At 47.7% G+C, this 13,835-nt stretch overlaps 1 protein-coding gene across 1 annotated transcript in view; it reads right to left on the reverse strand.

The window, feature by feature from the left end:
• FANCI (FA complementation group I) overlaps positions 1–13,835 on the reverse strand; it is a 765,095-nt gene that overhangs the window by 695,029 nt on the left and 56,231 nt on the right. Inside the window, exons 2-3 of the mRNA XM_078683200.1 lie at positions 8,134–8,233; positions 7,399–7,471 (exon numbers count right to left, since the gene is read on the reverse strand). Coding sequence (XP_078539326.1) covers positions 7,399–7,471; positions 8,134–8,217 — 157 coding nt within the window. The 5' untranslated portion in view covers positions 8,218–8,233. The remainder of the gene's footprint in view (positions 1–7,398; positions 7,472–8,133; positions 8,234–13,835) is intronic.

Consider the following 13,835-nt stretch of genomic DNA (forward strand, 5'->3'; position numbering starts at 1 on the left):
TCTCTGGTAGAAATAAAATATAAACAAACGAGTGGTGCGTGCGAGCAGCCCACCTCTCTTTCCTTCTTTCATTTTGTTGCTTCCTTGTGTGAAATGGATCCAAAAAGAGAACAATCCCGCGAGTGGTGAGCGCGCACGCCACAGCGAGACATGTTTCAATTATCGCGCCCGTGTCAGGGCACGATAATTGAAACCACATGACGACCGGTGCTCGTAACAGACACCAATAGGCCATGGGCGGAGCAATGCGCGCGCATTTGGCCAATTGCGTGCTGTCTTTTATAAAAAGACGCACGCAAAGGCCAATAGACTGGGCCAAAAGGAAAAGCACACACAAGAGCGTGTGCGATTCTAGGTCCGTTACTAAACCCCCTCCAAGAGGTCTCTCGCTGCGCGAGCAATGCTGCACACTGCAACGCAGGCGCAAGACCTAAAAATTTAAGGGAACATGAAATGATGAACTTGCACATTTTTAAACACAACAGAATTTTGCAAAATGTACCTCTAGTCCAAAACAGTACTTTCATTTTTTTTTTTAGGTCTGGTGTTAGCCAAGACTTTTTGTTTTTATTAAACTTATATGCATAATATAGTTCTTAACAGGGCTTTTGCCCACTTCTCTTCATCCACTGGTCTGTTGTTGTCATTCAAGTTTTCCTTCCACCCACTACAGCATGCTGCATGGGGCAATGGATCAGCCACTTCAGCCTCTGGTTAACTTCACTTTGAGTGACTGCATTTGGCTCTTTCACCATGAACACATACACACGCAAAATAGTTCCCTTCAACTCCAGTGTTTTTGTGTTTAGAGCCTGTGGTGAAAGCACAACCTTTCTACCTGATGTGAACGCAGGACACATTTCATGTTTTATCAGTTCCTGTGTCTGCCAATGTGTTTGTAAATTCCTTTTGAAGTGTCCTTTGTTTATCTGAATGCTGCTATTTCACAGCATAATAGATTACATCCATTTGAAACTGTTCAGTATCAAATTATTCTCTTTTTACTATGCATGTAGAACTCCAAACGAAAGCTTCAATATTATACATAGGAATTCATAAGCTGACAATTCTTTAGAAAACATTAATTCTTGACTCAATTTCAGCAATGGCTCTTTAATAAGCTTTGCCCAGGAAGACAATAAGCCTTTATCATGATTAACATACAGGACTTGCAAGACTTTTTTTTTCTTTGTCCTTTATTTCTTTTCCTTTTTTGGTGTTTCTTTCCTTCTTTCTTTGTTTCTTTCCTACTTTCTTTCCTTCTCTTGCCTTTTTTCTTTCTATCTTTCCTTCATTCACTTCCCCTCTTTTGTGCCTTCTTTCCCTCTTTATTGCTTCCTTTCTTTGCTGTGTATCTTCTTTCCTTTCATTTACTTCCTTTCCTTTTTTCTTCAATATTTCTTTCCCTTCTCTTTACACCTTTCTATACGACCGCGACCGCTGAGCCTGTAACCAGGCAAGGTCGCCCCCACACACCCTTGCTGCTGCCTCCATCAGCTGTGCCCTTTGCTGCCTTCGTTTTTTCCTCGTTTGTTTCCTTTAATAGCGTTTTTTTCCACAGGGCGACCCAGCCGCCGCTGAGCCGCCCTCGGCCCTCCTTTCCCGCCGCTGCCTCCCTGCGGCCCCGCCCCCCTCCTGCCCATTCGCCGCCCCGCTCCCGCCACCCAGCTGCTCCTCCCTCCCGGCGCCTTCTTAAGGAGACAGCACAGAGGTGCAGGGAGCGACCGCTGAGCCTGTAACCAGGCAAGGTCGCCCCCACACACCCCTGCTACTGCCTCCATCAGCTGTGCCCTTTGCTGCCTTCGTTTTGCTGCCTTCGTTTTTTCCTAGTTTTTTCCCTTTAATGGCGTTTTTTTCCACAGGGCGACCCAGCCGCCGCTGAGCCGCCCTCTGCCCTCCTTTCCCGCCGCTGCCTCCCTGCGGCCCCGCCCCCCTCCTGCCCATTCGCCGCCCCGCTCCCGCCACCCAGCTGCTTCTCCCTCCCGGCTCCTTCTTAAGGAGACAGCACAGAGGTGCAGGGAGCGACCGCTGAGCCTGTAACCAGGCGAGGTCGCCCCCACACACCCCTGCTACTGCCTCCATCAGCTGTGCCCTTTGCTGCCTTCGTTTTGCTGCCTTCGTTTTTTCCTCGTTTTTTTCCTTTAATAACGTTTTTTTCCACAGGGCGACCCAGCCGCCGCTGAGCCGCCCTCTGCCCTCCTTTCCCGCCGCTGCCTCCCTGCGGCCCCGCCCCCCTCCTGCCCATTCACCGCCCGCTCCCGCCACCCAGCTGCTCCTCCCTCCCGGCTTCTTCTTAAGGAGACAGCACAGAGGTGCAGGGAGCGACCGCTGAGCCTGTAACCAGGCGAGGTCGCCCCCACACACCCCTGCTACTGCCTCCATCAGCTGTGCCCTTTGCTGCCTTCGTTTTGCTGCCTTCGTTTTTTCCTACTTTTTTTCCTTTAATAGCGTTATTTTCCACAGGGCGAACCAGCCGCACCTGAGCCGCCCTCTGCCCTCCTTTCCCGCCGCTGCCTCCCTGCGGCCCCGCCCCCTCCTGCCCATTCGCCGCCCCGCTCCCGCCACCCAGCTGCTCCTCCCTCCCGGCTCCTTCTTAAGGAGACAGCACAGAGGTGCAGGAGCGACCGCTGAGCCTGTAACCAGGCGAGGTCGCCCCCACACACCCCTGCTACTGCCTCCATCAGCTGTGCCCTTTGCTGCCTTCGTTTTCCTGCCTTAGTTTTTTCCTCGATTTTTTCCTTTAATAGCGTTTTTTTCCACAGGGCGACCCAGCCGCCTCTGAGCCGCCCTCTGCCCTCCTTTCCCGCCGCTGCCTCCCTGCGGGCCCGCCCCCCTCCTGCCCATTCGCCGCCCCGCTCCCGCCACCCAGCTTCTCCTCCCTCCCGGCTCCTTCTTATGTCGCCCCCACGTACGCGCAGTGTTGACGCGCAGCGGGCGCGCCGATTGTGCGCCAAAGGCAAGCCTGTCTGCGCCCGTCCGCGCCTGGCCCGCGCCCAGCGGCCCCCGCCGATGCAAGACGACGCGACTGACCTACGACGCCGCCGCCCTCAACGCACTCAATGCCGGCCGGAACCCCGCCTGCTGCCGGGCCACCCCGAAACGCATCCACGGACCCTTCACCTGCAAAACCTGCAAGTTCACCTGCCTCCGAACCTGCACCGCACCCGCCAAGCCAAACACCAGCAGCAACCACCTGAAGTGCATCCTGCTCAACACCCGCTCCGTCCACAGACACGCCGTGGAACTCTGGAACTTCCTCGACACAACATCACCAGACATCGCCTTCCTCACGGAAACCTGGATGAACGTCTCCTCAGCCCCCGACATCGTCATCCCGGACGGGTACAAGATCATCAGGAGGGACCGCGTCAACCAGACCGGAGGAGGCATCGCCATCGTCCACAAGAACACCATCCGCATCACGACCGACTCCGACGACACCTTCCCCGCCGCCGAGCACCTCCACTTCCAGATACACACCGACCCAAAGACGACGCTCAGAGGCACCCTCATCTACAGACCCCCGGGACCACGCACACAATTCAGCGAAGACTTCATCAGCCCGCACGCCCTCCCCTTCGCCGACTACATCCTCCTAGGGGACCTCAACTTCCACCTGGAGAACAACAAGGACCGCAACACCGCCGCCCTGCTGGACAACCTCGCCAACCTCGGACTCAAGCAACTGGTCAACACCCCCACCCACTACGCCGGCCACACGCTGGATCCCGTCTTCTCATCCAGCAAGCACATCACCTTCAGCCACTCCACCGGACTCCATTGGACCGACCACAGCTGCGTCCACTTCAGCTTCAGAAGAACCACGACTCACCACCACCCGCAACAGGTTCCTCACAGGAGCTGGAGCAAGATCACCGCCGACCAGCTCACCACCTCCCTCAGCCAGAACCCACCCGCCAGCACAACGGACCCCAACGAAGCAGCCCGCAACTTCACGCAGTGGTTGACCGCCTGCGCCGACAACCTCGCACCTCTGAAGAACCCTCCCAGCAAAACCAGAAGCAAGAAGGCCTCCTGGTTCACCGACGAACTCAAGGACTCCAAGAAGACCTGCCGCACCCTCGAGAAAGCCTGGCTCCTCGACCATACCACTGACAACATGACTGCCCTCAAACATGCCACCCGCAAGCACCACCAGCTTATCCGCACCACCAAGAAGAAATCACTGAAGGAACGACTGGACAACAACGCCCACGACAGCAAGGAACTCTTCAGCATCGTCAAGGAATTCTCCAACCCCAGCACCGGCAACGACATCTCTCCTTCACAAGATCTCTGCAACTCTCTCGCCTCGTTCTTCCACCGCAAGATCGCCGACATCCACAACAGCTTCGGCGCACCATCCACGCACCCAACCGTAGAACCAACGCCCCCCACCGCCACCCTCCGCACCTGGACCACGGTGACCACCGAAGACACAGCCCGCACGATGAACACCATGCACTCCGGATCTCCAACCGACCCCTGCCCCCACCACGTCTTCAACAAGGCCGACTCCACCATCGCACCCCAACTCCGGAACATCATCAACACCTCCTTCAACACCGCCACCTTCCCGGAGAGCTGGAAGCATGCCGAGCTCAGCGTCCTACTGAAGAAACCAACAGCGGACCCCACCGACCTCAAGAATTTCCGCCCCATCTCGCTCCTCCCTTTTCCTGCCAAAGTCATCGAGAAGATCGTCAACAGACAGCTTGCCGCCTTCCTCGAGACGAACGGATCCCTCGACCCCTCACAGTCTGGGTTCAGAGCCAACCACAGCACCGAGACCGCCCTCATCGCAGCCACCGACAACATCCGTGCCCTGCTCGACAACGGGGAAACAGCGGCACTCATCCTCCTGGACCTCTCTGCAGCGTTCGACACTGTCTGCCACCGCACCCTAGTTCAACGCCTCAACAACATCGGCATCCAAGAGAAGGCACTGGAGTGGATCATCTCATTCCTCGCCGGAAGAACACAGAGAGTCCGCCTCCCCCCGTTTCAATCCGAGGCCACCGAAGTCATCTGCGGTGTCCCGCAAGGATCATCACTCAGCCCCACCCTCTTCAAAGTCTACATGAGACCTTTTGCAACCATCGCACGCCAACACAACCTCAACATCATCACCTACGCCGACGACACCCAGCTGATCCTCTCCCTCACCAGAGACCCCAACACCGCCAGAACCAACCTACACGAAGGGATGAAAGACGTCGCCGAGTGGATGAAGAACAGCCGCCTGAAACTGAACTCAGACAAGACGGAAGTCCTCATCCTGGGACCATCGCCCTCCGCCTGGGACGACTCCTGGTGGCCCCCCGCCCTGGGCAGTGCACCCAAGCCAACAGACCACGCACGCAACCTGGGCTTCATCCTGGACTCCTCCCTCTCGATGACCAGACAAGTCAACACCGTCTCCTCATCATGCTTTCACACCCTTCGCATGCTCCGCAAGATCTTCCGATGGATCCCGACTGCAACCAGGAAGACGGTCACCCAGGCACTCGTCACCAGCCGACTGGACTACGGAAACACCCTCTATGCCGGAACAACAGCCAAGCTACAGAAAAGACTCCAACGCATCCAGAACGCCTCCGCCCGACTCATCCTGGACATCCCCTGGCGCAGCCACATCTCCGGCCACCTGAGGAACCTGCACTGGCTCCCCGTCAACAAGAGGATCACGTTCAGGCTCCTCACCCACGCACACAAGTCTCTCCACGACCTGGGCCCCAAGTCCCTCAACGACCGCCTGACATTCTACACGCCCACCCGCCAGCTACGAACTACTAGCCTCGCCCTCGCCGCCGTACCACGCATCCGAAGAGCCACCGCCGGAGGCAGATCCTTCTCCTACCTGGCGGCCAAGACATGGAACTCCCTCCTCATCCACGTTCGGCTGACCCAGGACCATCTCGCCTTCAGGAGACAACTCAAGACCTGGCTGTTCGAGCAGTAACGGACCCCCTCCCCCAAGCGCCTTGAGACCCTTCCGGGTGAGTAGTGCACTATACAAGTGTTATGATTGATTGATTGATCCATCTTTCTTCCCTTCTGTTCCTTTCTTTCCTACTTTATTGCATTTGTTTACCTTCCTTTCATTCTGGCTTTCTTTCCTTGTTTTTTGCTTTCCTTCCTTTTTTCCTGCTTTCTTTCTCAAAGGTAAGAGACTGGCAGCCAATGGCAGATCAATTAGCTTTTGTAGGCCTGTGTTAGCCAAGAGCATTTGATTTTACTAAAAGTAATTTTAGGACACCGTTACCTTTATGGTTTACATCCACACTTCATCCATTGATCTGTGGTTGTGTCATTTACATTTTGCTTCAACCCACTCAAGCATGCATCAATGGGCAATGAGCCAGACCACTGTAGCCACTGGCTAACTTCACTGAGTTACAGCATGCTTCCCTTTCACAAATAGCACATCCAAACAAAGTAATTACCTTCCGTGCCAGAGAAGATTATAGTAATGTGTGTTTTTGAGACAAATTTTCTTTAGTCAATTTTTTTCTTTTTGACAGATTGATGAAAACCCGGCAGATTCCCGAAAAATAAAGTTTTGCAAAAACCATAATAAGCACAGATGATCATTCTCCGTAATAAAGTACTTCTAAACAATTTGGCCTAATGCTTCTTTTACCAATATTCCGAATCCCACAATCAACATAGAAAACTGTTTTCAGACATTTAGAAACTGTGGATATGTGAAAATGGATTCTAGCATGTGTAAAGCCATATGCGACTGTGCCCTACAAACATGCGAGCTGGCATCCCCTTCCATGTACGTTGCCATTTCTACAATTTTCTCAGTAACTTTGACTCTAAATGTCAATTGATGCAACAGCAAACTCACATGATATACCCTTCCATGAGCTCAAGCTCAAGCTCAAACAAATGTATTCTTGGTTTTCCAGATAAAGCCAAAGTCACCAGGCTAAGTATCAACAGCACATGATCAACTCCCAATCTGCGAAAGCACGACCCTTCCCATAATATGAAACAGTAAATCAGACAAAAAAACTGAATCTACTGAGGCACATACCCCTTTGCTGGACGACACTTAAGCTGGACTGTCCTTGGAACTCGAAGTCCAAAAGTGATCTAATCATGGACCTCCTTAATAAATTACTACAGGGGGTGGGGGGAGTGCTAAAGGGTGGCCCTTCAAATTAATATAAAACTTGTGCTTGTGAACAGGGGAAGAAAGCTTCAACACTCGCACCACAGCTCATTATGCACACATACAACCTAAACAGCATGCTCTGAACCTCTGAGAGTGTTTGCTGTTAATAGGAAGCTGCGTTTGCTGGGAAACCAGGAATGATGGAAACAAATCTTAAAACGAATCCAACATGCAGAACGCATGCCATTCAAGAACATAGCATTATTGATTACCTTTGAGAATACACCTTAAGAGTGCCCCCGTCTCCTTCCCTTTCACAGCATGCTTTGTAACGACATCTCCAAGCTGAGACAAAATGATTAACATTGGTTTTAAATCATGTTTACAATCGCTCTTAGAAAAATCAAATATGCACCCAAAAAATGATGTTTACATTTTTACAACATTGTATATAATCAGCATGGAAAACTGGAGAGGAAAACATGCAAGATATTCTCAACAAGGACGGAGATAAATGACACGCAACTGTTTCTTTTCATGAGCGGAATACAAAGAGGATTGCCAATTTACAAAAGCTCCTCTCCATTAATAGCTGGATGTACTCCTGGAAATTCAAGAGTAGGTTATACCGGCTGGCCATAAATTCAAGTTACTCACGTGCATAAAGAGGCTAAATGGTTCACTGCTATGGAGTGTGCATTTGAAGCCAAGATTAAGAGTTTTGAAAAAGGAGACAGAATGGTGAACGTACTCTCAAAAAACAACTTTTTGTAAAGGTGTGTTTTATGAGGCATAATGATGCTTCAAAACAAGAAGATAGTGAAAATGAGGAAAAGGCAGACACAGGAAAGGGCAGAAGGGGTAAAGCAAGCGAGGGCAACAGACGGAACCAGGAGTCAATATAAAGAGACATAAATGCTGAACAATAGCATTCACTTGTGGTTATTGAATGATAATTTGTTCTTTCTTTTCTGGCGAGAGGATGATGTTATTTAGAATTATCTTACCTCTTTTTCGTTAACGCTCTTCAGATAACTCTGTAGTGCTGCAGTGTTTTCCTCTGCACCTAGCGACAATATTTTCTGTTCCATTATAAGGCACTGAATGCTGGAAGAATGGAAGAAAAAAGGAAAATCACTGATTAAACGCCATGGTTGCGTAATCCACAAACCTGTATAACAATACTTGAAACTCAAAGCTTGAGTTCAAGAACCAGATAGTCTCCCTGACTCGCTCATAGTCGGGGCGAGAGAAAGAATGCAACTTTTATCCTTAGCCTCAGCTAACAGCTTATATATTATAGCGTCTGGTACGAAATGCAAGCCAAATTCTTCAGATTGTATAGAAAGGAGGAATTTTCCCCATGCAAATTACTGCTCCCATTACTGACAAGATTTACTGACAAGATTTCCCTACTGTAAATCTAACAAACAAAAATGTAAAACACATACCTTAATTTATAGGAGTACCTACTGCTTTTCCAGTCTGCCTTTAAAGGGGACCACTAACTCCTTAAAATAGCAAGCAATAGCTTCAACCCTCTTGGCCGGCGTTTATTTTAACATGTTGACTTCTTTGGAGCCCCGCGGACTCATTAATGGAATCCAGGGACCGCAACGGAGTCATTATTGGAATCCAGGGATGCCTAGCCTAAGCAATTTCTATGATTTTCTCCTTAAAACAATACACAAAAATAGAAAAACAAGTATACACCAAACAAATGCTCAAATCCTGAAATATTATGTGTCATTCACACGTTTCCACATTTACAATGTAGCTTTAATATTTCCTTCACATTATTAAATTTAATTAATTAATTGTATTATTTAATTTTGTAAACAGTTGCAGACCCCCTGAGTAGACCTCACAGACCTCCAGGAGTCCTCAGACAACAGCTTAAGAACCATTGCTCTAGGCAAACTCACAAAGGACAGAAAGGGGAAGTTTGAGGGGGGGAGGGAGAAATTACCGAAGGGGACAACACAAGGGCGGGGAGGAGAATTCCGGGGAGAGGGAGGGAGGTGGGGGCAACACGTTTATTCTGGCATTAATTCCACCAATGGCTCCTTAATCAACTTTGCCCAGGAAGAACATCAGCCTTAACCTTGTTTAATTTGCAGCACTAGTAACGCTTTCTTTTTTTAATGTATTTCTTTTCTTCTTTCCTTGCTCCTTTCCGACCTTCTTTCCTTCTTGCTTCCTTTCCTTCTTTCTTGCTCCTTTTCCTTTCTTGCTTCCTTCTTTCCATCTTTCATTCATTTTTTTCCATGTTTCTTGCCTTCTTTATTTCCTGCTTTTGTTCCTTCTTTCTTTCTTGCTTTTCATTCATCCTTTTTTAGGTCGAGCCTAGACAGCACTTGCGCTGTCTGGAAGATCTGTTGTATGAACTTTGTGACATCTGGAGATCAGCCCTTGGACTTGTCTGCTGTTCGCCTTTGCTTAGGGCCTTTTTTTACTGTTCAACTGCCTCTATTCAACTGTCTTGATAAAAAACGACCAGTAGAGGTCAGTAAAATACCAGAATTGCTTTCTGCTTAGGGACTTTCTTTTTTTATTTTTCTGGCAACTGCCCCTATTTAACTTTCTTGATTAAAAACAACCAGCAGTGTCAGTGAAATACCATAATGACTTAAGCTTTCCCTAGATTCCAGGCCATAGAAATTTGTATTCAACTAGCTCCTGTAGACAAAAATATTTTTTCAAATCTTGTATTTTCAGTGATATGATCACCGAAGGGGCTGATTTTATATTAAAAACAGAGCTTTGGACAATAAAACTTCCCGCTGATAGTCAGTATTTTTCTCCATGTGTTCCCATACCTGGCGTGTTCCGCAGTTTGGTGCTTACTTTCCCTCCATGTTAAAGAACAGTAGATGTTTCAGCACCCAGCTAATGTGCTGCATAGCTAAATCCATATAAGGTCCCAAAGGCTAGAACGATTGCACTGCAAATGCTTGTTTTGCTTCTCTTGCGTTGTGCTTGTGAAATCTGTTGTATTTCCTATAAATCTTAAAAGGGGTCAACATCCCGCCCTTAATTTTCATTTGAGCACATGCTTGCCACTTACTTTCCCTCCATTTCTATTGGTTGTAGCATACTATTTCCTGTTGCTCTTCCTGTGCTCTTTTTTTTACCAATGTCCCATGGCCAAAGTACTCCTTTTCATCCGCTTTTGTGGACCTTTTTTTTTTTAAAGTTTTGCCTGCACAGCACTTTTGTTTGTCTGCTGCCCTTTAGATAATCTCCCCGTGGCTGCATGCATTTTAGGGGGGCTTTTCTGCTGCATGTTTTTTTTGTTTGTCCCATTACACCCACGCCCCACACAGCTCCCCTGACATGCCTAGGATGACGCACGTCACGAAGGAGCGATGAGTCGCCTTAAGGTGCTGCAGCCACATAGAAGGTCGAGGAAGTCACCACATAGTTAGAAAACGAAAACTATTCACTGCAGACTCGAGAACAAATGTCAATCTCTTTGTATGATAGGAGCTTGCAGTGGCTTACACAGAGAAGAGATTGAAGCATGTTGGTGAGAGATACTGACTGCAAGCACCAAGCTACCTCACAATAGAAAGATTTCACTCTGGCTGTCTTGTGGCAGCTGCTGGGTGAAGGGCGGTTGTTTAAGACCAAACCATCATGCAGGCTGTTTCTTTTAAATGCACGTGAAAGAAAAATACCAAAGGGATGTCTGGATTTAAAAAGCAGGCTTTGGAGTGGTGCATGGAGTGGTGCATGGAGTGGAACTCATTCAGTGGCTCAAGGGAGCCACATAACGCCCACAGCTGCATCACTAAGAGTCTGTGCAGAGGAAGGGTGGCCGCCAGACAGCTACAGAGTTGTGAGCTCCGCTGAAGCCCCCACCCCTGTTCTGCAGGTACCAGATAGCCTGAAACTCCTCTCAAAAAGAAACCTGCTCACAATGAAACGCCTTTTAGGGTGAATTGTGTTTATGCAAATTGAGGAAACTTTTTTCGTGAGGAAGATTTGATCCCCCTCAACCACCAAACAAGGAACATGAAACCATGAACTTCAGAGAGATGGCTTGTGAAGTCTCACGTAGCAAATTTGACAAACCAGATGTTTCAAATAAGTTCCTATTTGAACAGAGCCTACAGATTTGCTTAGATAGTATGCAAAATGTCAATTATATACACACACCGACTGCTAGCAAGAACAATACATTTTTTGCGCACTTCTACACAGGACTTTCACAAACATTTTGAGAAGCATGTTTAGCATCTAGGAGTCTATTTGAAGGAGTGCATGCCCACTCTGAAGTCCTTTACAATAACTTGTTTATTTACCTTGCAGTCGTTTCATTGTTTTTAGGGAGTGCCAGACATTCATGGTTGCTTGATTTTAGCTTGTTGTCTTATTTGGTCATTCAAATCTCCTGACAGTTCCTCCAAGGCTTAAAAATAATCACAAGATGCGAGTAGCTGAGAATGGAGAGCCATACCGCCATCTGCTTCTTGTCAAGGTGGGAGGGCTTTATGTGTTTGTAGGCTGTCGCTCTGCCAGCTCCAGTGCGGCTGGGGCTCAGCATCTCTCGGTCCAGCTCCAGGTACCCCAAGTACCAGGACCTGCTTCTCTTACAGAGTGTGGAATCATAGCAATATGATATCTTTGGTTACAGAACCTTGGGATGTTAGGTTCTGTAACCAAGGGTTTGGTGGATCATTGAAGACTGGCTGTGTGGGCGGTTGAAGTGCCTCCTGCCTGCTGCGTTGCATCGTCCGCATGCTCTCGCAAGCCTTGGATGCAAGCTGGGACGACATCACAGGTCTTGGAGGCTGCGGTCCAAACTGACGTCTCATGCAACGACGGGGCACGCAAGCATGAGGAGGCCATTTTGAAATAGGACAACGTTACACTGCCTCGACTGCTGATTTCAACATGACGTCTGACGCAACGATGTCCAATGCAAGAAGCCATTTTGGATCAGGACCTTCGAGCACTATTTCGAGTACTGGTCCCAACATATGACTGTCATTCGGTTGACGAGTAGTGCCTCCTTCGCTCACAGGCACAGCCTCATTTATTGGTTGTATCTTGTCTAGAGGAGTCTTGATACTTCTTCAACTTCTGAGTTTACGGCAAGCACTTCAGCTTCTAGACCAGGTTTTGGCTACCCATGAGATATAAACTAACCCTTGTCACTTCCTAATATACTTTGACACTATATTATTTTTGTATTTCCTTGTTTGTGGCCAGCCTCCCCGGACCATTCTGGTTTACTTCAATATTCGTTACATTTTATCAACAATCGTATTGTGGGTTACTGTTGTAATGTAATACTGTTGTAATGTAATACGTCTAATAGGCGAGGTGTTTAGAATAAAGATGAAGGTTTATTGATCTTAGTTCTTAGATGGTCTAGAAGTAGATCTGTATGCAGCCCCCCAAGGAGAAGTCTTCCTGCTGATCAGCCCATACTCCAACTGACACTCCACATCCAGGCATCCTCACTTTCCATACAATCACCATGCACACCAACATTCCACTGCACATTCACACTGGCTGAGCAGCAAGAGCAGAGAAGCAGGAAATATGCATTATACCATAAACCAGATACAACACATCTTCCCCCTTATAGAACACATATGAAATAGATAAGAAGGAAGCATAGCAATAGCAGAAAGTAACTTGCATGTAAAAATGCTGCAATCACATTATGGAAACTTGCATAAGATGGAACACAAAGAATTTCATGAGAATAATACATAAGATAAGATTCAAATGAAACACTACAATATGAAAGATGAGGACATTGCATTAATTAACAAGGAGTGCAACACATCTTTCCCTTTATACAGAGCAAATGAAAAAAACAAGAAAATGCAAGATGCCAACAATTATCTCAATTGAAGGTAAATCTTGCTTGCTAAATGGCTAAAAATGGAACGAAGATAGAGCAAAGGAATACATCCAAATAAGGAAGAAAACAGGAGAGGAAAAAAATATATCTCCCTCCACACAACCGGACGTTCCGAGTTACCACCAAAACACACCAGCTGGACAGACTAGCATGGAGAAGAGAAAACAGAGAACGCTAACCAATGAAAAGTAAGAGCAACAACCAGAAAGACAAGGAAAGGTACTCCCAACCTAAAACACAAAGCAGGACTCTCCAACTCAAACACGCAAACAACATCTAACCTGAAAATAAGGAAAAGGTTGGCTAACCCAACACATACAGGTAAGCTGGGGAAAAGCAATAGAAAGGTGAAGGAACTGCACCCCACTAATGAATAAACTAAATGTAAAAATAAAACCAACATGACAATAAGTAAGTGTGGAATCCATGCACTAAATCCATGCACACAGGTGGAAACACACACTGTCATATAACGAAAAAGAAAGTAGTAGAAATTATCAAGTTCTCTCGCACAGAAAACTTGCGCACCAGTAATAAGAATAAAATCAAACCCACATGCCAGAAAAATTAATGACTATTGCACGCACAAAACTCTAGCGCACAGGTAAGAATAGACACTAACAGAATAAACCTAAACAAAGCAACATCACAGCACTAAATCCCATGCACAGGAAACTTGCAAACTAAGAACTGTAAACAGAAGGAAAAATATAGGTGAAGAATCCACGCACAAGAATTTGCGCAAAGGTGGAAGATCACATAGCAACAGGCTATCTCAATACATACTATACTACTATCAAAAATAAATCCCAAGTATAGAAAACTTGC

This window comes from Lissotriton helveticus, chromosome 3_1 (assembly GCF_964261635.1).
Source record: "Lissotriton helveticus chromosome 3_1, aLisHel1.1, whole genome shotgun sequence".
Taxonomy (NCBI): domain Eukaryota; kingdom Metazoa; phylum Chordata; class Amphibia; order Caudata; family Salamandridae; genus Lissotriton; species Lissotriton helveticus.